The sequence below is a fragment of the Artemia sp. Qi Xiang Cuo genome, chromosome 19 (assembly GCF_049724085.1).
Source record: "Artemia sp. Qi Xiang Cuo chromosome 19, ASM4972408v1, whole genome shotgun sequence".
Taxonomy (NCBI): Eukaryota; Metazoa; Arthropoda; class Branchiopoda; order Anostraca; family Artemiidae; genus Artemia; species Artemia sp. Qi Xiang Cuo.
Window position 1 is genome coordinate 35,871,395 of NC_142812.1, and position 25,040 is coordinate 35,896,434.

The following is a 25,040-nucleotide window of genomic DNA, read 5'->3' on the forward strand; positions in this document are numbered from 1 at the left end:
TAACCTCACTCCTTCTTAAGACCAGAAAATACATTGCGCTTTACTGAAAAAACAAAAAACAAATGACCGGATTGTCAGTTTAAATGACATATACTAATATTTAATCTTTAAAGTTTTTGATAATTTGTTATTTATGAAAGTAAAAAAATTAAAAACATTTAAAACGTACTTATTTCAGTAACGCACAAGTTGTGTTCTGGTCTTGAGAAGGCATGCGGGATATCAGCCCTACTCATGCTAATTTTTGCTCGTTTTGAGTTCGAATCGGCTATTTGTTGTGATTTCTAAACGCTTTGACGATTATTTGACTCTATTTCTGCACATTTTGGTTTAATGGAGCTCTTTACTTTTCTTAGAAAAACTTGTTTTGTAGAAAGTTTTTTAAATTCATTTCTGTTTGTTTTTTATTGCCATAGTCTTTTTCACATTTTTTACATCTTTTTGGTTTTTTGCTATTGCAATCCATAGTTTAGGTTGCTAATTACCTGTTCTAGAAACTTTTCCTAAAGTTTGTAATCCTGACACAAACAGCATCTTTAATTCAATAGCTCCTTTTTAATCTAATTAATGTAAGTTAATTTAATTTATAACTCCTTAAGTTGACCTGAAAATAGACCTTAATATAATTTCCAAAAGATTCTATCAATGCTCTTTGACAATCTAGATACATTTACACTCTTTCTGTTTATTTAAATTGTAAGAGTAGGGGTAGCAATAGTAGTAGCCCTAAAAGTTTCTACTTAATATCCCCAGTAGTTCTTGATATATTGCTGATGTGTCTTATTGGCAACCACAAACAAAATGCCTTTTCATTTAGCTTAAAGCAACATTTAGTTTCAAAGCATAATGGTCCAATTGCGTAATTGTGGGGGGTGTACATACCCAATATCCCTAAAAACAAAGATGCTGGACCGTTCTACTATGCTGAACAAAATAGGTTACTCAAAATTTTGACTGTATGCGTTTGGAAAAAGAATGGGCTTGAGAGAAGGAATGGTTGCCCACCAATCCCTTTTTACTCTTAAAAAGGGCACCAGAACTTTTAATTTTGAATCGAATTAGCTCCTTTAAAAGTTTCAATGATATTTATGGCTATTATAGAGTGATGTTGTCTATGAGTTTTTTGAGTTAGAGTTTTTTGATTTAACTGAAATTCCTCCTAAACAATTCCTAAAAGTTTCACCTTATTACCCTTAGCGTCATTAGTTATAGTAACTGCAGTGGTAGGGCTCATTCGATTGGAAATTGGAAGGGCTTGTGCCTTTTTTAATAGCCGAAAATGATTGGAAGGCAACAAACACCCCTTCCACGCCCACTATTTCCCCAAACACAAGCAATCAAAATTTTGAGACAGCCATTTTGTTTAACGTAGTTGAAAGATTTGGGAATTATGTCTTTGAGGAGGACATTCCCCCCACATCCCTCAGGGCAAAGGTTGTAATTTATGCCCTGGGGGCATAAAAGGTTTTTTTATAGAAAGTGTTGTTGTAGAAACTTCAAAAAGGGCTCAATTGTTTGGAAATTCAAAGGGATAGTGTTCTTTTTAATATTCAAAAGTGATTGGAGGGCAACTAACCCCCCTCTCACGCCCACCATTTCCCCAAACACATCCAATCAAAATTTTGAGATAGACATTTTTTCAACGTAGCTGAAAGTTCTGGAAACTAGGTCTTTGAGGACGAAAAACCCCCACGGCCCTCAGGGCAAGGGTAATAAGTTATGCCCTGGGGGCATATAAGGTTTTTATAGAAAGCGTTGTCGTAAAAACTTCAAAAAGAGGTCATTCTATTGGAAAATGAAAGGGCTAGTGCCATTTCTAATAGTTAAAAGTGATTGGAGGGCAACTAAACCCTCTCTCGCGTCCACCATTTCCCCAAACACAAGCAATCAAATTTTTGAGATATCCGTTTTGTTCAACGTAGTTGAAAGTTCTGGAAATTAGGTCTTTGAAGATGATAACCCCCTCAGAGCCCCCAGGGCAAGGGTTGTAAGTAATGTCCTGGGGGCATATAGGGTTTTTACAGAAAGCGTTTCGTAAAAAAGGGCTCATTTGATTGGAAATTGAAAGGGCTAGTGCCCTTTTTAATAGTCAGAAGTGATTGGAGAGCCACTAACCCCCTCTCACCCCCGCCATTTCCCCTAACACGTCCAATCAAAATTTTGAGACATCCATTTTGTTTGGTGTAGTTTAAAGTTCTAGAAATTATGTCTTAGAGGATGACAAACCCCCCAACCCCCTCATGGCAAAGGTTGTAAGTTATGCGCTAGTGGCATATAAGGTTTTTATAGATAGCGTTGTTGTAAAACCTTCAAAAGGATCTCATTCAATTAGAAACTGAAAGGGCTAGTGCTCTTTTTAATAGTCGATAGTGCTTGGACGGCAACTAACCCCTCTCTCATGCCCACCATTTCCCCAAACACATCCAATCAAAATTTTGAGATAGCCATTGTGTTCAATGTAGTTGAAAGTTCTGGATATTAAGTCTTTTAGGATTAACCCTCCCCCAGCCCTTAGGGTAAGGGTTGTAAATTATGCCCTGGGGGCATATAAGCTTTTTATAGAAAGGGTTGTCATAAAAACTTGAAAAGGGGCTGATTTGATTGGAAATCGAAACGGATAGTGCCCTTTTTAAAAGTCGATAGTGATCGGAGGGCAACTAGCCACCCTCTCACGCCCACCATTTCCCCAAACACTTCCAAACAAAATTTTGAAATAGCCATTTTTCAACGTAGTTGAAAGTTCTGGAAATTATCTCTTTGAGGATGACAACCCCCCCCCCCCATAGCCCTCAGAGCAAGGGTTGTAAGTTATGCCCTGGGGGCATAAAAAGTTTTTTATAGAAAGCGTTGTTGTAGTAACTTCAAAAAGTGCTCATCTGATTGGAAATTGAAAGGTCTAGTGCCCTTTTTAATAGTCAAAAGTAATTGGAGGGCAACTAACACCCCTCTCGCGCCCACCATTTCCCCAAATACATCCAATCAAAATTCTGAGATAGCCATTTTATTCAACGTAGTTAAAATTTCTGAAAATGAGGTCTTTGAGGATGACAACCCCCTCCCCCCCCCACAGCCCTCAGGACAAACGTTGTAAGTTATGCCCTGGGGCATATAAGGTTTTTTGTAGAATAAGTTGTAGTAAAAACTTCAAAAAGGGCTCATTCGATTGGAAATTGAGAGTGCTATTGTCGTTTTTAAGAGTCAAAAGTAATTGGGGGGAGAATCCCCCCCCTATGCCCATCATTTCTCTAAACATTTTTATATGGCCATTTTGTCCAACATAGTTGAAAGGTCTGGAAATTATGTCTTTGAGGATGACAACCCTCCCTCCATAGCTCTCAGTAAAAAGGTTGTAAAATATATCCTTGGGGTATATAAGGTTTTTATAGAAAGTTTTGTTGTAGAAGCTTCAGAAAGGGCTCATCTGATTGGAAATGGAGAGGACTAGTGCCTTTTAGATTAGTCAAAAATGATCAGAGGGCAAATACCCCCCCCTCCCACGCCCATCATTTCCCCAAACACTCTCAATCAAAATTTTGAGATAGCCATTTTGTTCAACGTATTTGAAAGGTATTAAAATTATGTCTTTGAGGATAACAAATCTCCCCAGCCCTCAGGGCAAGGGTTGTAATTTATGCCTTGGTAGCATATAAGGTTTTTATAGAATGCATGGTCATATAAACTTTGGAGGGGGCTCATTGGATTAGCAATCAGACGCTCTAGTGCTCTTTTTAAGAGTCAAAGTAATTGGAGGGCAGCTACCCCCCCTCCCTACAAACACGTCATATTGTCCTGAAGTTTATAACATATACGCAGTCCATAAGAAAATTAAGTTAGCATATAGTTTATCCAGTTAAACTAATGGTTATTCAGTACTACATATATGGTCCAGAAGTCTATAACATATATGCAGTCCATAAGAAAATAAAGTTAGCATATAGTTTATCTAGTAAAAATAATGGTTATGCAGTACTACATATATGCAGTCCATAAGAAAATAAAGTTAGTATTTAGTTTATCTAGTAAAACTAATGGTTATGCAGTACTACCTATATGCAGTCCATAAGAAAATACAGTTAGCATACAGTTGATCTAGTTAAACTAATAGTTATGCAGTACATAAATCTGTAACATATATGCAGTCCATAATAAAATAAAGTTAGTGCATAGTTTATTCAGTAGAACTATATGGTTATGCAGCACTACCTCAAGAACTGTTCCGCTACAAAAACAAAAAAATAAATAACATAGTGCATACTCTTTTGTTATATATGGGCAAGAGGTCAAACGCTGAAACTTGTAAAGCAGTCTATATAACCAGAGTCTGCATTCAATACTTTTCCTCAAGAATTGTCAATGATTGGAAAATAAACTCTCTGATGATACAGTTACTGCAGACTTGGTTGAAAACAACACTGAAAACTATTTAGAAAAATCTTTATATTGCTCTAAGCTGCAATTTATGGTAAAAAGTACTGTTAGAAACAGTGTAAGACTTGGGTCAAGCTAAGGAAAGACTTGTTTTGACTATTATTTTTTTTAGCTGATTTTCATTTACTAATTGAAAAGTCAGAAGTGCTTGTACAGGTTTGTTGGTACTTGTCCATTATATAATACACACTCAAGAATTTTTATGAGACAATACCCATTTTTATGCTATCTATAACCTTTGACTTGTTGGGAAACTACATTATAGCTAAATTTTAAATAAATAATTAGTTGGTATTTTGTTCAGGGTAATTTAGGTTATGTATTTAATATAATCCACTCTAGGTGGCCCCCCTTCTATATTTCTTTGTGGTAGTTTTCATAATTTTGTTACTGGAGTATTGTATTTTCATCATATTTTGTTTTATTTCATTAGAATTCACCAAACTTCACTTTGTAAGTGACAAGAACCAGTTTGTCTATTACAGTCATTTACGCTATATTTCATATGTTAGTTTTTTTTTAAGTTAATTTTATTGATTGTTTGATGAGCAAAGCAGGTCAATTAAGGTACTAAAATAGTATTTATTTTGTAGACAATACAGAATAGCCTACATTTCTATGTGAGTGCATTTTAAGATGTAAACAAATTGTTATGAAAGGCCTATGAATTCAAAACTCTGTAGGGGCAATGACCTGAGGCGACATCCACCACATGGCTAATATGGGAGTAAAGTTCATTTGTGATGCAAATGGATGTTATATTTAGATTGAGGATGCAAATTCTGGGTATATATTTGCTCATTAGAGGGGTGGGGGTATATACTCTGTAAATATATAGGTTCTAAGAAATGGATATCCACTCTTTGACTATTGGAAAAAATTAGTTTATAAGCTTATATAGAATGGTACTATCCAATCTCCTTATAATTAAAAAATTTTTAGTCATCTAGTTGGAAAGTTTGGCCCATCTGTAAAGGAAAAATCTAAATTTGCCAACTAGTTGACAATAAATGTTGCCCCAGCAAAACTTTCATTTTCCAACTAGTTGACTAATAACTTCTCCCCAGCAAAACTTTATTTTGCCAACTAGCTGGAAAGAAACATTGCCCCAGAAAAAAAATTCATTTTCCAACTTAGTTGACTAATAATAGTTAGAATTTATTCTGAATAGCATAAAATATGTTAATAATATAGGGTTTTTTTCAAATTTAATTATCACTATTGTTTCTATTGTTTTACAACTTCTGTCTCTCTCCCTGCCTCCCTCTTAATGGGAGATATAATTTGAGTTATATATTGGGCTTTGAAGCCAGAGATTTTTTTTTATTAATTCCCAGGATAATTAGTCTTATACCTGGTCCCAAAAGTGAGATTGAATTTGTCAAAGCTTGGAGGGTTATTCCTTTTGTCTGTTTAAGGAAAACGGATGCATATTTGAAGTTTTATTCATTTCTATCTTGCATTTAATGGACAGAAATTGTGTATGTTCCTTCATTTATCTGTCTTTGTTTCTTTTTTGGAGGAATATTTTTGTCTCATTTTTAGAATTTTTAATTAATTTTTCCAATTGGTTGACTAATAACTTCTCCCCAGCAAAACATAATTTTTCCAACCAGTTGACTAATAACTTCTCCCCAGCAACACTTAAATTTGCCAACTAGTTAACAATAAATGTTGCCCCAGCAAAACTTAATTTTTCCAACTAGTTGACTAATAACTTTTCCCCAGCAAAACAATTTTGCCAACTAGCTGGAAAGAAGCATTGCCCCAGAAAACATTTCATTTTCCAACTAGTTGACTAATAATAGTTAGAATTTATTCTGAATAGCATAAAATATGTTAATATTATAGGGTTCTTTCAAATTCAATTATCACTATTGTTATCATTGTGTTACACCTCCTGACTCTCTCCTTGTCTCCCTTTTAATGTGAGATTTACTTTGAGCTATATATTGGGCTTTGAAGCTAGAGATTTTTTGCTTTAATTCCCAGAATAATTAGTCTTTTACCTGGTCCCAAAAGTGAGATTGAATTTGTCAAAGCTTGGAGGGTTATTCCTCCTGTCTGTTTAAGGAAAACGGATGCATATTTGAAGTTTTGTTCATTTCTATCTTGCATTTAATGGACATAAATTGTGTATGTTCCTCCATTTATCTGTCTTTGTTTCTTTTTTGGAGGAATATTTTTGTCTCATTTTTAGAATTTTTAATTAATTTTTCCAATTGGTTGACTAATAACTTCTCCCCAGCAAAACTTAATTTTTCCAACCAGTTGACTAATAACTTTTCCCCAGCAACACTTAAATTTGCCAACTAGTTGACAATAAATGTTGCCCCAGCGAAACTTACCTTTTCCAACTATTTGACTAATAACTTCTCCCCAGCAAAACTTAATTTTTCCAACTAGTTGACTAATAACTTTTCCCCAGCAAAACTTAATTTTGCCAACTAGCTGGAAAGAAGCATTGCCCCAGTAAAAAATTCATTTTCCAACTAGTTGACTAATAATAGTTAGAATTTATTCTGAATAGCATAAAATATGTTAATATTACAGGGTTCTTTCAAATTTAATTATCACTATTGTTAGTATTGTGTTACAACTTCTGACTCTCTCCCTGTCTCCCTCTTAATGGGAGATTTATTTTGAGTTATATATTGGGCTTTGAAGCCAGAGATTTTTTGCTTTAATTCCCAGGATAATTAGTCTTTTACCTGGTCCCAAAAGTGAGATTGAATTTGGCAAAGCTTGGAGTGTTATTCCTCCTGTCTGTTTAAGGAAAACGGATACATATTTGAAGTTTTGTTCATTTCTATCTTGCATTTAATGGACATAAATTGTGTATGTTCCTTCATTTATCTGTCTTTGTTTCTTTTCTGGAGGAATATTTTTGTCTCATTTTTAGAATTTTTAATTAACTTTTCCAATTGGTTGACTAATAACTTCTCCCCAGCAAAACTTAATTTTTCCAACCAGTTGACTAATAACTTTTCCCCAGCAACACTTAAATTTGCCAACTAGTTGACAATAAATGTTGCCCCAGCGAAACTTACCTTTTCCAACTATTTGACTAATAACTTCTCCCCAGCAAAACTTAATTTTTCCAACTAGTTGTCTAATAATTTTTCCTCAGCAAAACTTAATTTTGCCAACTAGCTGGAAAAAAACATTGTCCCAGAAAACAATTCATTTTCCAACTAGTTGACTAATAATAGTTAGAATTTATTCTGAATAGCATAAAATATGTTAATATTATAGGGTTCTTTCAAATTTAATTATCACTATTGTTACTATTGTGTTACAACTTCTGTCTCTTGAAATTGTGTATGTTCCTTCATTTATCTGTCTTTGTTTCTTTTCTGGAGGAATATTTTTGTCTCATTTTTAGAATTTTTAATTAATTTTCCCATATAGTTGACTAATAGCTTCTCCCCAGTAACACTTAAATTTGCCAACTAGTCGACAATAAATTTTGCCCCATCAAAACTTTTCTTTTCCAACTAGTTGACTAATAACTTCTCCCCAGCAAAACTTAATTTTTCCAACTAGTTGACTAATAAATACTCCACAGCAAAACTTAATTTATCCAACTAGCTGAAAAGAAACATTGCCCCAGAAAACAATTAATATTCTAACTAGTTGACTATTCACTTCTCCCCAGCAAAACTTTATTTTTCCAACTAGTTGACTGATAACTTCTCCCCAGCAAATCTTAATTTTGCCAACTAGCTAGAAACAAACATTGCCCCAGAAAACAGTTTATTTACGAACTAGTTGACTATTAACTTTTCCCCAGCAATGCTTTCTTTATCCAACTAGCTAGAAACAAACTTACCTTGTAAACACTTTTGTTAGCCATCTATTTGGCAAGTAACTTTTCCTCGTCCAACGTCCAAATAGATGGTTCAGCGTAATTGATTTCCAGATAGAAAATATTTTTTGAGGGGGACAATCCCCCACAACCCTCAGGGCAAGGGTTTTAAGTTATGCCCTGGGGGCGTATAATGTTTTGATAGAAGGTGTTGTCGTAGAAACTTCAAAAAAGGCTCATTTGATTAAAACTTCAAAGGGCTAGTGCCCTTTTTAATAGTCGAAAGTGATTGGAGGGCAACTAGCCCCCCCCCCCCACGCCCATCTTTCCCCCAAACACATCCAATCAAAATTTTGAGATATCCATTTTGTTCAGCGTAGTTGATTTTTAGATATAAAATATGTTTTTGAGGAGGACACTCCCCCACAACCCTTAGGGCAAGGGTTTTAAATTATGCCCTGGGGGCATATAAGGTTTTTTATCACAGTTTATAGAATTATCCAGTAAGTTTATCGCAGATCCTTTCTGGTCTTCATTCTCGGTGCGAACAAAAAGCTCCTCCCACTTATTCATGGATTAGCGGGTTAGTCTGTATGCGCCAATCAATGAGAAATGGTTCGAAATTGTATCATTCATAATTGTGAAAGCAGAAAAAAACTTGGTGAGCCAGCCAAGTGCTTTTGCAAGTGTCCCATCTCACAGGTATGACAATTTATATACAAAATATGACTTAATCTATTATTTACAAACAGTGTACTCAACTGCTTAGCCTCTATAGGATTTTATAAAAAAAAAGGGGGCGGGGGGTTGATGAAATTTGTCAAAATAAGGAATTTTTTTTCTTCTAATAACTGGTGGAATAGGTGTGATGGTTTCAAGGGCGGATCCAGGATTTTTTAGGGGGGGCACAAAATAGGTTAATCCGATAAACTTACGTTAGGAGAAAGTTTAATTAATGCCAACTTACGTTAATTAGGTAAATTACGCTACTTTAGACTACTATAGGGGGGCAACCCTCGCCCCCCCGTTTGGATCCGCCACTGGATGGTTTATAATTTTTTTTACGTCGTGATGTTTATTTTCTATGATATTTATTTTCTAGATAAGACTACTTTTGTTTTCAATCAATGTTTTCGCATGAAATGGGCAGATTTATATATATATATATATATATATATTATATATATATATATATATATATATATATATATATATATATATATATATATATATATATATATATATATATATATATATATATATATATGTATGTATATATTTATGTATATATATATATATATATATATATATATATATATATATATATATATATATATATATATATATATATATATATATATATATATATATATATATATATATATATATATATATATATACTGATATCGGCGCGTACAAACAGCTCCTCTCATTTGACCTGCCATCAGCGGTCCAATTACCGTGGAACACGTATTTTGGCAGAAACTTTCTCAAAATGCCTTTGAAACCAACTTGAGACTTCGAAACCTAGTTTTAATTCCTAAAAACATCTAATAATAACATTGCACTACTAATTACCGATTTTTATGTATGTATTGGAATAAATTAATTTAAAATTAGTTTCTTCAAAATTAGTGTTCCAACGTTGAAGCCAAGTTTTGCGCTCAAGAGAAATCTGACTTGTGTACCCGTGAAAAGATCTAATGCCGCTTATGTTTTTACGTTCTTCGGAGCACTTGCACCTCGGTCTGGGTTTTTATAATGGGTGAGATAGGGAATGATCATACTGCTAATTCTATAAACTGTGGTTTTTATAGAAGGTGTTGTCGTAGAAACTTCAAAAAAGGCTCATTCGATTGGAAAGTCAAACGGCTGGTGCCCTTTTTAATAGTCGAATGTGATTGGAGGGCAACTAGCCCCCCCCCTCCCCTCCCACGCCCATCATTCTCCCAAACACATCCAATCAAAATTTAAGATAGCCATTTTGTTCAACGTAGTTGATTTTCCGATAGAAAATATGTTTTTGAGGAGGACACTCCCCAACAACCCTCAAGGCAAGGGTTTTAAGTTATACCCTGGGGACATGTAAGGTTTTTATAGAAGGTGGTGTCGTAGAAACTTCAAAAAAGGTTCATTCAATTGGAAATTCAAAGGGCTAGTGCCTTTTTAATAGTCGAAAGTGATTTGAGGGCAACTAACCCACCTCTCATGCCACCTTTTCCCCAAACACATCCAATCAAAATTTCTAGTCAGCCATTTTATTAAACGTAGTTTCAATTCTGGAAATTAGGTCTTTGAGGATGACAACTCCCCCACAGCCCTCAGGGCAAGGGTTGTAATTTAAGGATTCTCCGAATCCTTCCCATTATTTCTTATGGAAGGGATGCTCGTATAAACTTTAGAGAGGGCTCATTTGATTGGAAATTGAAAGTTCTTGTTCACTTTTTAAGATTCAAAAGAGATTGGAGGACAACAAGCCCATCCCCTCCTCCTCCACGCCGCAAATGCATCAGATAAAACTGTCCAACTGTAATTGTTGACTAGCTGGTCCAAGGCCATCATTCCATGCGAAAGAAAAACCTGTCTTTTCCAGTACCTCTTTCAGAGGCAACGCTGTAGCGTTGCCTATAGTAAAGGCCATACGGCTCCAATGTTTTATTTTTTTTCCAGAGGCACTTCATATGGAAGAGGTCGTCGTAGAAGCTTAAAAGGGGGCTCATTTGATTGGAAATCGAGAATTCTAGTGCCCTTTTTGATAGTCAAAAATGATTGGAGGGCAACTAGCCCCCCCATGCCCATCATTCCCCCAAACACATCCAATCAAAATTTTGAGATAGCCATTTTGTTCATCGTAGTTGATTTCCAGATAGAAAATATATTTTTGAGAAGGACACTCCCCCACAACCCTCAGGGCAAGGATTTTAAGTTATGTCCTGGGGGCATGTAAGGTTTTTATAGAAGGCGTTGTCGTAAAACTTAAAAACAGGTTCATTCGATTGGAAATTCAAAGGGTTAGTGCTCTTTCTAATATTCGAAAGTGATTGGAGGGCAACTAGCCCCCCCCCCCCCCCGCCCATCATTTCCCCAAACACATCCAATCAAAATATGAGATAGCCATTTTGTTCAGCGTAGTTGATTTCCAGAGAGAAAATATGTTTTCGAGGAGGTCACTCCCCCACAACTCTCAGGGCAAGGGTTTTAAGTTATGCCCTGGGGTCATATAAGGTTTTTATAGAAGGCGCTGTCGTAGAAACTTCAAAAAAGGCTCATTCGATTGGAAATCCAAAGGGATAGTGCCCTTTTTAATAGTCGAAAGTGAATGGAGGGCAACTAGCCTCCCCCCTCCCCACACGCCTATCATTCCTCTTAACACATCCAGTCAAAATTTTGAGATAGCAATTTTGTTCAGCGTAGTTGATTTCCAGATAGAAAATATGTTTTTGAGGAGGACAATCCCCCACAACCCTCAAGGCAAGGGTTTTAAGTTATGCCCTGGGGGCATATAAGGTTTTTATAGAAGGCGCTGTCGTAGAAACTTCACAACAGGCTCATTCGATTGGAAATTCAAAGGGCCAGTACCTTTTTTAACACTCCCCCACGGCTCCAATGTTTTATTATTTTCTTCCCAGAGGCACTTCATATGGAAGGGGTCGTCGAAGAAACTTCAAAGGGGGCTCATTCGATTGGAAATCGAGAATTCTAGTACCCTTTTTAATAGTCGAAAATGATTGGAGGGCAACTAGCCTTCCCCTCCCACGCCCATCATTCCCCCAAACACATCCAATCAAAATTTTGAGACAGCCATTTTATTAAACGTAGTTTTAATTCTGGAAATTAGGTCTTTGAGGATGACAACTCCCCCACAGCCCTCAGGGCAAGGGTTGTAATTTTCACGATTCTCCGAATCCTTCCCATCATTTCTTATGGAAGGGATGCTCGTATAAACTTTAGAGAGGGCTCATTTGATTGGAAATTGAAGGTTCTTGTTCACTTGTTAAGAGTCAAAAGAGATTGGAGGGCAACTAGCCCACCCCCCTCCTCCACGCCCTAAATGCATCAGATAAAAATTTTGAGATAGACATTTTGTTAAAAATAGATCATAGTTCTGATAACAAAAAAATCCGGTGTCGACACAGCCCACCAGGGCCCGGCGGTCGGCGTTGTAAGTTATGCCCTGGGATATAAATAATCAAACAATCATTAAATAAGCAATCAATGCAAACAAACATACAATAGATATTAATATACATTAATAAATAAATTTAGTGCTGGTATTAATGTAAATTAACAAATACATTTCTGCTGGGTGGAATTTAACGCGGGGGAATTATCAGCAGGAAAAGAAAATGTTCTTTGAGGGGGGAGGAATTTCCCAGGGGCTGGTTTTCTAAATGTGAATTATTCAGGGAGGGGACGACTAAACCCATTCGATAATATTCTAAATTTTACATCTGAAATTAACGGTAATAAAGAATCAACGGAAATTTCAGAGACAGCACTTCAGGTTCCTTTAGACGATTTTGTTCGTGTCTTTTGAAAAAAGACATTTTCAAAAGACAGATTATTTTCATTTGTATTACTTTCTCTGTGGCTGCTCAATTATGCATGTGAGGGGGAGACTTCCCCCCCACCACTGTCTAAACTAAGGTTTCAGTTTAACTCAAAAGTATAACTCAAAATAACATATATAGAATAATATATGCACATAACACGGAACAATTAATCAAAATTGCATATTATGTGTTGAGGCTCACCCAAATGATGGCCCAGGGGGTCCACCATTCCACAATCTATGAAATCAATCCTGCAATAACTGAAAATATAAAGTATTTTTGAGTATTTTAACGTCTTCCACAACTCAAACAGTCCAACGTTATACAGCACGATGAATCTGTCTAATCTCCTAAATCGGGAACGGAGGAGATAAGTGAAGTTCCGCCCCGTATTGGATGAGTCTCCAACCTCACCCTCCCCCTCTCCTACTGTCTACGCTAAAGTTTTCTTCTTTATGCCAAGTACGCCACCCCCACCCCAAAGACTTTAATAAGGTAAAGTTTTGCATGGGAAGAACTAATAGTAAATCTCTTATAATTATCCAATTATAAGGTTAAAATACATACTCTGTGATAGATGCAAAATTGCTTTGGCACACAAAATCCTATTAAGGTCAATTCAAAATAGTCGTGACCCATTTGTGTCAGCAAGTAAAATGGTCCAGACTCCATTATTGACGCTATTTTTTCAATCCATTCATTGTTGTCAATCGCTGTCCACAAGTTATGCAAGCTGTCTATTGTTCATGATATGAACAATATTATGCTTTTATATTAGCTTTTTTCAAAGTCTAAACGAATATCAAAGAGGTAATCGTTTAGACTTTGGAAAAAGCCTCATTTGATTTAAATTGAAAGTTCTAGATCCGTTTTTTAAAGTCAAGAATAATCGGACAGTAAGCATCCCCCCCCCATGCCGTAAAAACTTGAAATTTTTTGCAATAAAAAACGAACAAAAATTAATTTAAAAAAAGCTTTCCGAAAAATAAGTTATTCAAAGAAAAGTAAAGGCAATTTTAAACTTAAGATCAGGAGATAAAAATACTTGTTAAAGTTCAAACTCAAAACGACCAGAAATTACTATTAAAGAATAAATGAAACCCAAAACGAACAGAAATTAAATAAACAATCATAGCAAAAACATACAACAAGTAATAATATAATTGCGGAGCTGCTGCAGATTTCCATGAAGGAATCAATTAATAGAATTACAGCATGGCTGAGGGTAAATAAATTAAGGATTAACACGGCTAAGTCTAACTTTATTATTTTCTCGTGATCATCAAACTTTTACCCATGGATCAAGGAATTAGATATGCCCAATGGTGTTATTAAACGGACTGCGTCTTTTAAATACCTTGGGATTGTAATAGATGAAACTCTATCTTTTAAGGAACATGTTACTTTAACTAGCAAAATTCTGGCAAGAAATCTCGGTATAATGAAGAAACTCCAACATTGTTTTCCCAAGTCTGTCCTTCGCCATCTTTATTTTTCTTTAATACACCCGTATATACTTTATTGTTTAAGTATTTGGCTCTCTACTTTTTCTTCTACCCTAAAACCAATAAGAGTTCTACAAAATCATGCAGTAATAATTTTAGCCGTATATCTCCACGGATGTCTGTTCGAGAAATTTACCCAAATTTAATAATTTTGCCGGCTGCAGGCCTTCGTGAATTCTATGTATTGTGGTTTATTTTTGGACTCCAGCAGGATGTTCAGCCTCGTTGTTTTGGTGATTTATTGTCCATTAGGTCTACTGTTCATTCTCATGATACAAGGGGTAGCGCGGACTTCTGTGTACCTAGCGGTATATCTTCCAGTTTATGTTTTTCTGTTCTTTATAGAGGTACGCGGAAATGGAATAGTTTGAATAGTGATATTAAGACTATTGGTGACCCCAATATTTTTAGAAAAATCATTAAGGAACTGCTTTTTGCTGAATATGAGTTTTGACTGATTAATTGATTTATTTATTGTGGGGGTTTTGTTGATATGATGTTCCCAGAGGATGTATAATATATGATATTATTTTGTATTTATTGTTTAGTGTGATGGTATTAATGGTGTCGGTGGCCAAGTGTTCTTTGTTTTAAGGATTTTGTTTTTTCTACCTCCCCCACGGACAAGCTTTGCTTTGTAGGGGAGGCAGCAATATTTTTTTGTTGATATGTTTTTTTTCAATAAATCCTTCTTCTTCTTCTTCTTAAATGAATAAATAAATCTTAAAAAAAGTGAAACTTAAATTGCATATGCAAAGCAAGTTTGAATCGAATAAAAATAACTACAAACAAGAGTTTGTGTATCATCTCACTGTAAAAGGCTAAACCTACTGTGTCATTGGTGCATTGCTGAAAATGAATTATATTACAAATATTTTCCTTCGTAATTAATATTGAAAATAAATATTGAAATTACATTAAAATTTTCAGCTGATGAGCTTTTAGCAATTAATATCATTATACATCAAATATTCAGTTTAATTTATTAGTTCTTTCCAAGATTGGTCAAGACAAATATAAGGCCCGTTTTTTAGATCTAGGATCTTACATATAAGATCTTACATCTTTCTGCAAAGATTATCGTTTTTTAACTCATCTTTGTTCTAAGATCTTACATCTCACTGATGTTAGCAAAAAGTGTGAAGACCGCCACTGTTTTTCCATATAGAACAATGATGAGATAACTTTGATGATCTACTCATCATTAGGCCCGTTTTTTAGCACTAAGATCTTACATCTAAGATGTTACATCTTTCTGCAAAGATTATCGTTTTTTAACTCATCTTTGTTCTAAGATCTTACAGCTCACTGATATTAGCAAAAAGTGTGAGACCGCCACTGTTTCGCCATATAGAACAATGATGAGAGAACTTTGATGATCTACTCATCATTGTTCTCAGACCCCTGATCAGAGCAGAATGATGAAAGACGTTTGCACAAAAACGACCAAAGATGTAAGATCTTTGTTCAAAGATTTCACTTTTAAGCGTTTTCTGACAAAAGATGTAAGATCTTAGCACATTGATGAGTGAAAAAACAGCCCTATTGTTCTCAGACCGCTGATCAGAATGATGAAAGACGTTTGCACACAAACGACCAAAGATGTAAGATCTTTGTTTAAAGATTTCACTTTTACGCGTTTTCTGACAAAAGATGTTAGATCTTAGCACATTAATGAGTGAAAAAACAGGCCTATAGTTTCACTACAAACAAAATTTGGATACTGCCCCCTTCTTTAACTGTAAAAACCTAAAGCCTTCTGCGTCATTGGCACAACACTGAAAACGAATTACTCGTATATTACAAATTTATTCTTTTCTAGTTCTTACAGCATTGAAAATGAAAGTTAAAATTACAGTGAAAAAAATCTTGAACTGATGGATCTTTCAACAGTTAATATCAATATATATCTAATATTCAATTTGATTTTGTTTATGCTTTCCTAAACTGTTCAAGACTCATATAGTTTCCAGTAAGGCGCCAATGACGCAGTAGGTTTTAGTCAATTGCAGTGAGGCGATACCCAAACTCTTGTTTGTGGTTATTTTTATTCGATTCAATCTTGATTTGCATATTCAATTTAAGTTTCACTCGTTTTAAGATTTATTTATTCATTTACATTAATATATATTGTATGTTTGTTCACATTGATTGTTTATATAATTTCTGTTCGTCTTAAGTTTCATTTATACTTTAATAACAAAATGTTTTTTTTTTCGTTCTAAGCTTGATTTTCTTATTCAATCTAAGCATTACTCGCTTTAAGATTTATTTAATCATTTATATTATTACTTGTTGCATGTTTTTTGCTATGATTGTTTATTTAATTTCTGTTCGTTTTGGGTTTCATTTATTCTTTAATAGTAATTTCTGGTCCTTTTGAGTTTGAATTTTACCAGGTATTTGTTTCTCCTGAGCTTAAGTTTATGACCTTTACTTTACTTAATGGCCTTTACTTTTCTTTGAAAAACTTATTTTTCAGAAAGTTTTGTTTAATTAATCAATAGAAAACACAGAGCATGGAATTGCTATAGAAAAAATAAGACCACAGAAAATTATCTAGTCTTCAAATCCTTTTGGAATCAAACAACAAACCAAATAAAGGATTTGAAGAGAAGGTTTGAGAAAAAAGGGCTGAAGAAGTTAAGGATAACCCTAAATCTTTCTAGCGTTATGCCACTAAAAAATTTAGCAGCAGACGCACAATCCCTGATATCCTGCACGATAGTAAATCAGTTGCTGATCCCGAACTGAAAGTTGTGATTTTCAACCAATATTTCTCTTCTGTTTTTTTGTCCAACTCCAGTATTTTATATCCTAAACCTCCTTTGTATGATGTATTACATGATATGGAACCAATTCTGATTACATATACTTTGGTTCTAAAAGGAAGTCACATCCCTCAAACTGAATAAATCTGCTGGCCAGCAGATTTGTGTCAACCTCCATCAGATTTGTTTCAGCAGATCGTTCAGTTTTGTGTCAACCTCTTTCCCTATTGTTCCAATTATCATTAAATCTTTCTAGACTACCTCAGGACTGGAAAACTGCACATATCAGTCCTATTTTTAAGAAAGATAGAAAGGACCTTGCTGAAAATTATTGACCCATCAGCATGACTTCAGCAGTTGTTAAGGTTCTTGAAAGAATAATTAACTCAGCAGTTGTTAAACACATTGAAGCAAACAATATTTTGTATTGTTCATAACATTACTTTCGTTCTGCAAGATCTATTGATACCAATCTTTTCGAATGAAATGATCATATCACCAAATTGCCGGATATTGGGGTGCCTCCTGACATGATTCTGCTTGACTATTCCAAAGCATTTCACAAAGTGTGTCACAATCAACTTGCAATTAAATGATGTGCAGTAAAGCTTGAAGAGAAATTGCTGCTGTGGATCCTGATTTTCTTTATTTGCATAATCAATGTTCGTTTTTTGACGATTCTGGTAATTGTATTCTTTCTTCCGCAATGCATGGTCTGAATGGAGTTCCCCAGGGAAGTGTCTTGGGTCCTACACTATTTAATATTTTCATCAATGATGCTCCAATTATCAGTAGTAAATTAACTCTTTATGCAGACATGGGCGCCCATAAGCTGAATTCCAGGGGGGGGGCAAACCTGGTCTAATTGGCACTTTTAATGCAATACAATAGAAATCTTAGAACAAAAATATAACACTAAGGCAGTATCATTCAGCCAGGGGGGCGGGCGCCCCCACTCCATTATGGGTGCCCATGTATGTAGATGACCTGAAGCTTCTTGGACCAGCTTTATTCTGTGAAGATCACGCCCTGCTACAAAATAATCTTCAACTGCTGGGTCAATGGGCTGATGCCTGGCTTCTTGAATTCAATGTTGCCAAGTGCCATATCATTCACTTTGGCAAACAGAATCCATGCTGCTCTTATTTTTTCTTAGGTCACCCATTCTCCTCTGTAAATAATGAGCAGGATTTGGTGTCACTACTGACAATGAATTAGAATTCAGCACTCATACAAAGAGGTCTGCTACAGAGGCTGGTTTGACCTTGGGATTGAATAAGTGAACAATTTCCTTTTATTTCCCTAAAGTCACCAGACTTCTTCATCAGGGACTTGTGGGTCCTAAGCTTGAAGTTGGAATGTTTCTTGCCTCTCCATACTTTCAAAGACATAAAAGTTCTTGAAGATGTGCAGAGACGTGCTACTAAAGTAATATCTGGCATGCAAGAGCTTTCCTAACCTGTAAGGCTCAAAGCTGAATCTCCCAACACTTGTTTACAGGAGAAATAGAGGGGATGCAATTTTAGCCTTTAAGTTATTGAGGGCTAATATTCTCCCAGCATTATTCCCTACTGTTGGTACCAATTCAAAAAATAGAGGTCATCACCTGAAACCTGTCAAGCAGTCTACAATTTCTAGAGTCTGTACTCAATTCTTCTCAACACATATTGTCAATAATTGGAACAAACTATCTAATGAAACAGTTACTGCTGAATCCGTTGATGTTTTTAAACGAAGGCTAGATGCTGAGTGGTCTTCCAGAGAGTGTAAACTCAATTGGGATGCTACTGAAAATGGAACAGCACCTGGTCACCAGTGAACCTTGCATACAACTAGTCATGATTCCAAAGTTCTATAAGGAGAAATCCTTAGATTGCTCCTAGCTGCAATTTAAGGTATATAGAGGCTCAAGTTTAATCTTGAAAAAAGGAGGGTTCTCCACTTTGAAAGGAACAACCCACAACTGCAATACTTGATGTCAACAATCAATGTAGATGAAGCTAACAATTTCAACCACCACGTCTGAGGTGCAGTAGTAAAGGTGAACCAAACCCTTGGTATTATCAAACATACAGTTACAGGTAGATCCCCTTAAGTTATAACTAAAGTTTCCAAGAGCCTGATGAGACCAAGATAAGAGTTAGACATGTGAGGTGACAAAATAATCAATAAAACAAACCAACTGGCTCTCAAATATATCCAAAGACAGGTAACAAAATGTATAAAGGGGCTAAAAGATAAAGAATGTGCATGTTGACTGCAGAACCTCAACCTGTTAACTTTAACATACTGTCAACAAAAAATAATTTGATAATTAGCTACAAGTTTACTCTTGTCCAACCACAAAAATCTGCTCTAGCCTGCTCAATTGTCTAGAACCAGTAAAGCTGTTCTGCAAGAAAAAGGAAAACGGAATAATTCTTCCTCCAACTATATCATAAGCCTGTAGAATGGTCTAAGTGAGATGGCTGAGCTCACTATTCTTCTCTTCTCTCAATTCTGCTGTCACTTGTGGAACCAAAAGGAGATCAGCATGAAGACACAAATTTGTGTCTACAAAGTAGTTGTTAGATCTGTTCTCTTTCTAAGTAGTTGAGACTTGACCACTGAAGGTGCTTTTTCTCAATGGTACGGAAGTCTTTGACCACTGTTGTTTATATAGAATCTTAAGGATTCAATATTCCAACAGAAGAGAATCTCAAATACTGATGTGCATTGTTGCTTCTGTAATGTTGAGCCCACAGCCATGATTATCAAACAGAAAAGACTTATTGGCTTGGCTTTGTCCTGAGAAGACCCGATGACCACATTATTCAGCAAGTGCTTCTAGCAGTTCCTTTGTGAGATTGCCGCAGACATCCTGGCAGGCAATCAAAGACTTGGTGCGCAACTGTCAAAAGAACCTCAGTACTGTTGGTGGATTTTGATAGTTTGGTAGAAAGTTGGGGAGCTGTTGGCTCCAGTTTGTTGAAGACCTGGCACAAGGTTACAACAAATGGGATTCAGCCATATGGAGTCTTCATGATGCCAGGTGTGGTGTACAAATATGTCCTGCAGCAAGTGTAAGTAAGTACTCATTTCACCATCCATTGAAAACTTCAAAGCCAATATCAACAAGGATTGGGTGACCAAACCATGGCTCAGGTAATGGGATGCAGCAGACATTTCACAGACCTATCCTCATTAACTGGCATACACTGAATTCATTCATATTGCAAGGCTAGTGCCCTTTTTAATAGTCGGAAGGGATTTGAGCACAACTAACCGCCCTCTCACGCCCATCTTTTCCCCAAAAACATCCAATAAATTTTTTTAGATAGCCATTATGTTCAGCGCAGTTGATTTTCAGATAGAAACTACGTTTTTGAGGAGAACACTCCCCCACAGCTCTCAGGGCAAGGGTTGTAAGTTATTCCCTGGGGGCATATAAGGTTTTTATAGAAATTGTTGACATAGAAACTTCAAAAAAGGCTCGTTTGATTGGAAATTCAAAGGGCTAGTGCCCTTTTTTAATCGTCGAAAGGGATTGGAGGGCAACTAACCCCCCTCTCATGCCCACCATTTACTCAAGCACGTCCAATCAAAATTTTGAGAGGGCCATTTTGTTCAACTTAGTTTAAAATTCTGGAAATTTGGTCTTTGCGGTTGACAACCCCCCCCCCCCCCCACAGCCCTCAGGGCAAGGGTTGTAAGTTATTCCCTTGGGGTATATGAGGTTTTTATAGAACGCGTTGTCGTAGCAACTTCAAAAAGGGCCCATTCGATTGGAAATTGAAATAGCTAGTTCCCTTTTTAATAGTCAAAAGCGATTGGAAGGCAACTAACACCCCTTCCACGTCCACCGTTTCCCATAAACATCCAATCAAAATTTTGATATAGCCATTTCTTTTCACGCAGTTTAAAGTTCAGGAAATTATACCTTTGATTAGAACACACAGTCTTCAGGGCAAAAGTTATAAGTTATGCCCTTGGGGCATATAAGTTTTTATTGAAATCTTTGTCGTAGAAACTTGAAAAAGGGCTCATTTCATTGGAAATTAAAGGGTAATGCTCTTTTTAGTAGTCTCGAAAGTGATTTGAGGGAAACTAACCCCCCTCTCAGCCCACCTTTTCCCCAAACACATCCAATCAAAATTTTTAGATAGCCAATTTATTCAACGTAGTTGAAAGTTTTGGAAATTAGGTCTTTAAGAATGACAACCCCTTCACTCCACAGCCCTCAGGGCAAGGGTTGTAAGTTATGTCCTGGGGGTATATAAGGTGCGATGTTGTCGAAACTTCAAAAAGGGCTCATTCAATTGGAAATTGAAAGGGCTAGTGCACTTTTAATAGTCAAAATTGATTGGAGGGAAACTAATCCCCCTCCCACGCCCCCCTCCCTCCCATTTGCTTTTATGTTTAAAAACTAAATGTTGCCATAAGATTAAATCAAAATGCACAGTGTTAATGCTAATTTTCAATAAGGCATCTCAGCCAAGAACGACTAAGGGTATTATGTTCAACTTTTGGGGCTACTTCATCTCTTAAAATTTAACCAAATCAAAATAGCATAAGTGTATCCAAGCTATCAAAGAAAGTAAACAGATTTTTTTGCGAATGGTATCAAGTTTTCCATTTCAGGTCAACTAGGTCAAAGGGTGTATGTTGTTAAAAATTGCTGAAAATTTTTCTCCAGCATACATAGCAGGCCAAACTATAAATTCTTAAAAAAGCGAAAAGATTTAAAGTACTATTTTCTTTTTCCTGAAAAGACTATGTCAATATAAAACGAACAGAATTTAATTTTTAATTAATTTAAAAAAACTTTTTCCACAAAGTAAGTTTTTCAAAGAAAAGTAAAGAACTCCAATAAAGAAAAAATGAACAAAATTAAAATCAAATAATTAAAACCCAAAACGAACAGAAATTACAATAAATAATCGAGTCAAACTCAAAACGAGCAGAAATTAAAATAAGTTGGGCTCAAAACCCCTATGCCTTCCCAAGGCCAGAACATAATTTGCACTTTACTGAAAAAAAAATGCAAACGAATGTGCATTTTCAGTTTAATATACATATTTAGTAATCAAAATATTAATATTATTTGATTTATTAAAGTTATAAAAGTAAAAAGATTTATATTTTTTCAGTAAAGTGCAAATTATGTTCTGGCCTTGGGAAGGCATAGGGTTTTGAGCCCTACTCATGTTAATTTCTGCTCGTTTTGAGTTTGATTTGGTTATTTGTTGTAATTTCTGTTCGTTTTGGGTTTCATTTATTTATCGATACGGATTTGTGATAGTTTCACGCTTTTTAGATTATTTGATTTTATTTTTGCTCATTTTTTGTTTAATGGAGTTCTTTACTTTTTTTTGAAAAACTCATTTCGTGGAAAAAGTTTTTTTAATTAATCTACAAAATGGCAGCAGCCAGTAACCGTTAGTATTTTCCTTTCCTACACCAAATTTACATAGGCTAGGATACCATCTATCCTCATTTCTACCAACCTAGACGTTAAATCCCCTGATAAAAATGCTGTATTTCCACCTGGGATCCTATCTATTTATTCATGTAGCTGTAAGTCAAATTCATCTGAGTCACTACTATCTCTGTCAGTTGGTTCTACATGGGTTTATACTACTATGACTAATACGTTACACTTTTTGGTTAAAAGGAGCAACTAGCATTCTATTATTAATACCTTATTACCTTCCAAACCTAAGCAAGACTTAGCATCTTTTTATTCATCACAAGCCGTATTCCTTGACCCATCGGCTTATAGACCCCATCCTTCCTGCATGAGTAAATAAATACTATTTCACCTATTTTCAAGCTTTCCACCCCTGAGATACGAATTTCTGACATTCTTAACAAGTTCAGTTCAAAACTTCTGAATTCGTCAGTCAAATGTCAATATGATATTTGTTTTATAGCGTTGTAACATTCCAAGTTGTAATTTTCATATTATTTTAATCATTACAATTATTTTAGCCTCTGAAAAAAGAATGAGTCTCAGCCAGTGCAGAGCAGGGACTAATACATCTTCTCCAGCCCACACGAAGTGCTTAAGCTGGCTTAGAACCGTACACCAAGGAGTCCTTTTGAGTCCAGTTGAATAAAGTCTTGATGAATCCTGGGCCCATCTTAGTCACAACGTGTTTTCCACACTTGGCCATGTTATTATATCCAGAAGAGCTGAAATTCTGCACAGGCAATCTCAAGCCTATTACCTCCGATTCACTATATATTCGTGCCTATAAATATTATACTACTACGAGGAGGTAGCCTATAATAGATAACTTAGCTAGGAGTCTTAATTGTCTTAAGGAGTCTTAAGTGTCTTAATATGTTCAGAACCAATCATTCCCCCCAATATACCAGAGAATCCTTTGCTTATTCTTGAAATTAACACCGATCCTCCGACAGAAACTGATAGTTTCTGCGTCAAAGAAGCTGAAGAACGGAAGAGCTCCAGGAAACGATAGAAATTCTGCTGAAGTGGATTTAACGAAGGATTTAACATTATTATTATATATATATATGATATATATATATATATATATATATATATATATATATATATATATATATATATATATATATATATATATATATATATATATATATATACACGTATAAACATATTTTTCTAAATGAATAAACGTATAATATAAAATCAAATATAATTTGAAAAGATGCTTGTTAATTCAAGGATGGGGGTCAGGATGGCCTCAACCTATAGAAAACCAAAAATTATGTATTACAATCCATATGAATAATGATCCCCCCTCTCACTTATCTGAAATTGTATATTAGAAATATTATTAACATTTATTGCACAAATCCACTACTGTTCGAACATTTTATAGAAGCTTCCAAATTTTTTTTTTTACCAAAATTGAAGTTGCATTTCAACATTTTAATTCTAACGGGGACACTGTTCAAGACATATCGTTTTTGAGTAAACCGCAAATCACCCTCTGGTTCTTAGGAGGTTTAAGAGGATGGTAGTCCTGCTTTTGTTTGTGGGAATTTCCGTTCGTTTCAAGTTTGAATTGAATAAAAAAAAAATTTATTTTCAACTTTAAAGTAAAGAGCAACATTAAACCTTAACACGTGCAGAAATTATTCCGTATATGAGGTGGCTGCCTCCTCCTCTCCTCGGCCCTCGCTCTTTGCGCTAAAGTTTTAAAGTTCTTCAAAAATACTTCTGATTAAGATTCGACAGCTCTTGTGTTTGAGCAGGCTTTCTTAAAAGAGTTGGGACGAAAAGTCAAATTTTAGCGTGAAGAGTGAGGGTTGAGGAAGGGGCAGCCCCTTTATATACGTTATAATTTCTATTTGCCTTAAGTTTTAATTTTGCTCCTTACTTTCAGTTGAAAAAAACTTGTTGTTTTATTTAATTTCTGATCGTTTTTAAAATAATGCCAGGAAATCCCCTTCCCTCCCTCTTGTAAAATATCCCCCGAAAACTTCCTGGGAATTTTCTTCTCCAAGGAAAATCCTTCCTATGGCAAATCCTCCCCCTGCAGAAAATTACACCTGGTAAATTCTTGTATGTTTCCCATAGCAATTACTATATGGGAACAGTGGAGAAATGATGTAGCTTGCAGTCCTATCCCTACCCCAGGGTCTATTTTGGACCATGTCGTCCCAAAAAGCATAGTTATTAGACCTTTCAACTATGCTGAATCATATGGCTATCTCAAAATTTAATTAGATGTCTTTGAGGGAAAATGGGGCGTGGGAGGGGGTCTAATTCTCCTACAATCTTTTTGGTCACTTATAAAGCTCACTAGAACCTTTGATTTACGTTCGAATGAGCTCTTTCCCGATTTTCTAAGGGTTCTAGGCGTTTAACCCCCCCTCCCCCGCCCCGGCGATTACCCCCAGTGGAAAATACCCCCCCCCCCAAAAAAAAAAATACCCTTCCCCTGTTAAATACCCCCCCCTTCTCCCGTGGAAATTCAGGTTTTCCAATTTGAGAATTCTATTT

General features: G+C 35.5%; 1 protein-coding gene across 1 annotated transcript in view; it reads right to left on the reverse strand.

Moving 5' to 3' along the window:
* LOC148940788 (5'-3' exoribonuclease 2 homolog) overlaps positions 1–8,284 on the reverse strand; it is a 33,723-nt gene extending 25,439 nt beyond the window's left edge. Inside the window, exon 1 of the mRNA XM_089105075.1 lies at positions 8,261–8,284. Coding sequence (XP_088961201.1) covers positions 8,261–8,284 — 24 coding nt within the window. The remainder of the gene's footprint in view (positions 1–8,260) is intronic.
* Between the last annotated feature and the right edge of the window lie 16,756 nt (positions 8,285–25,040).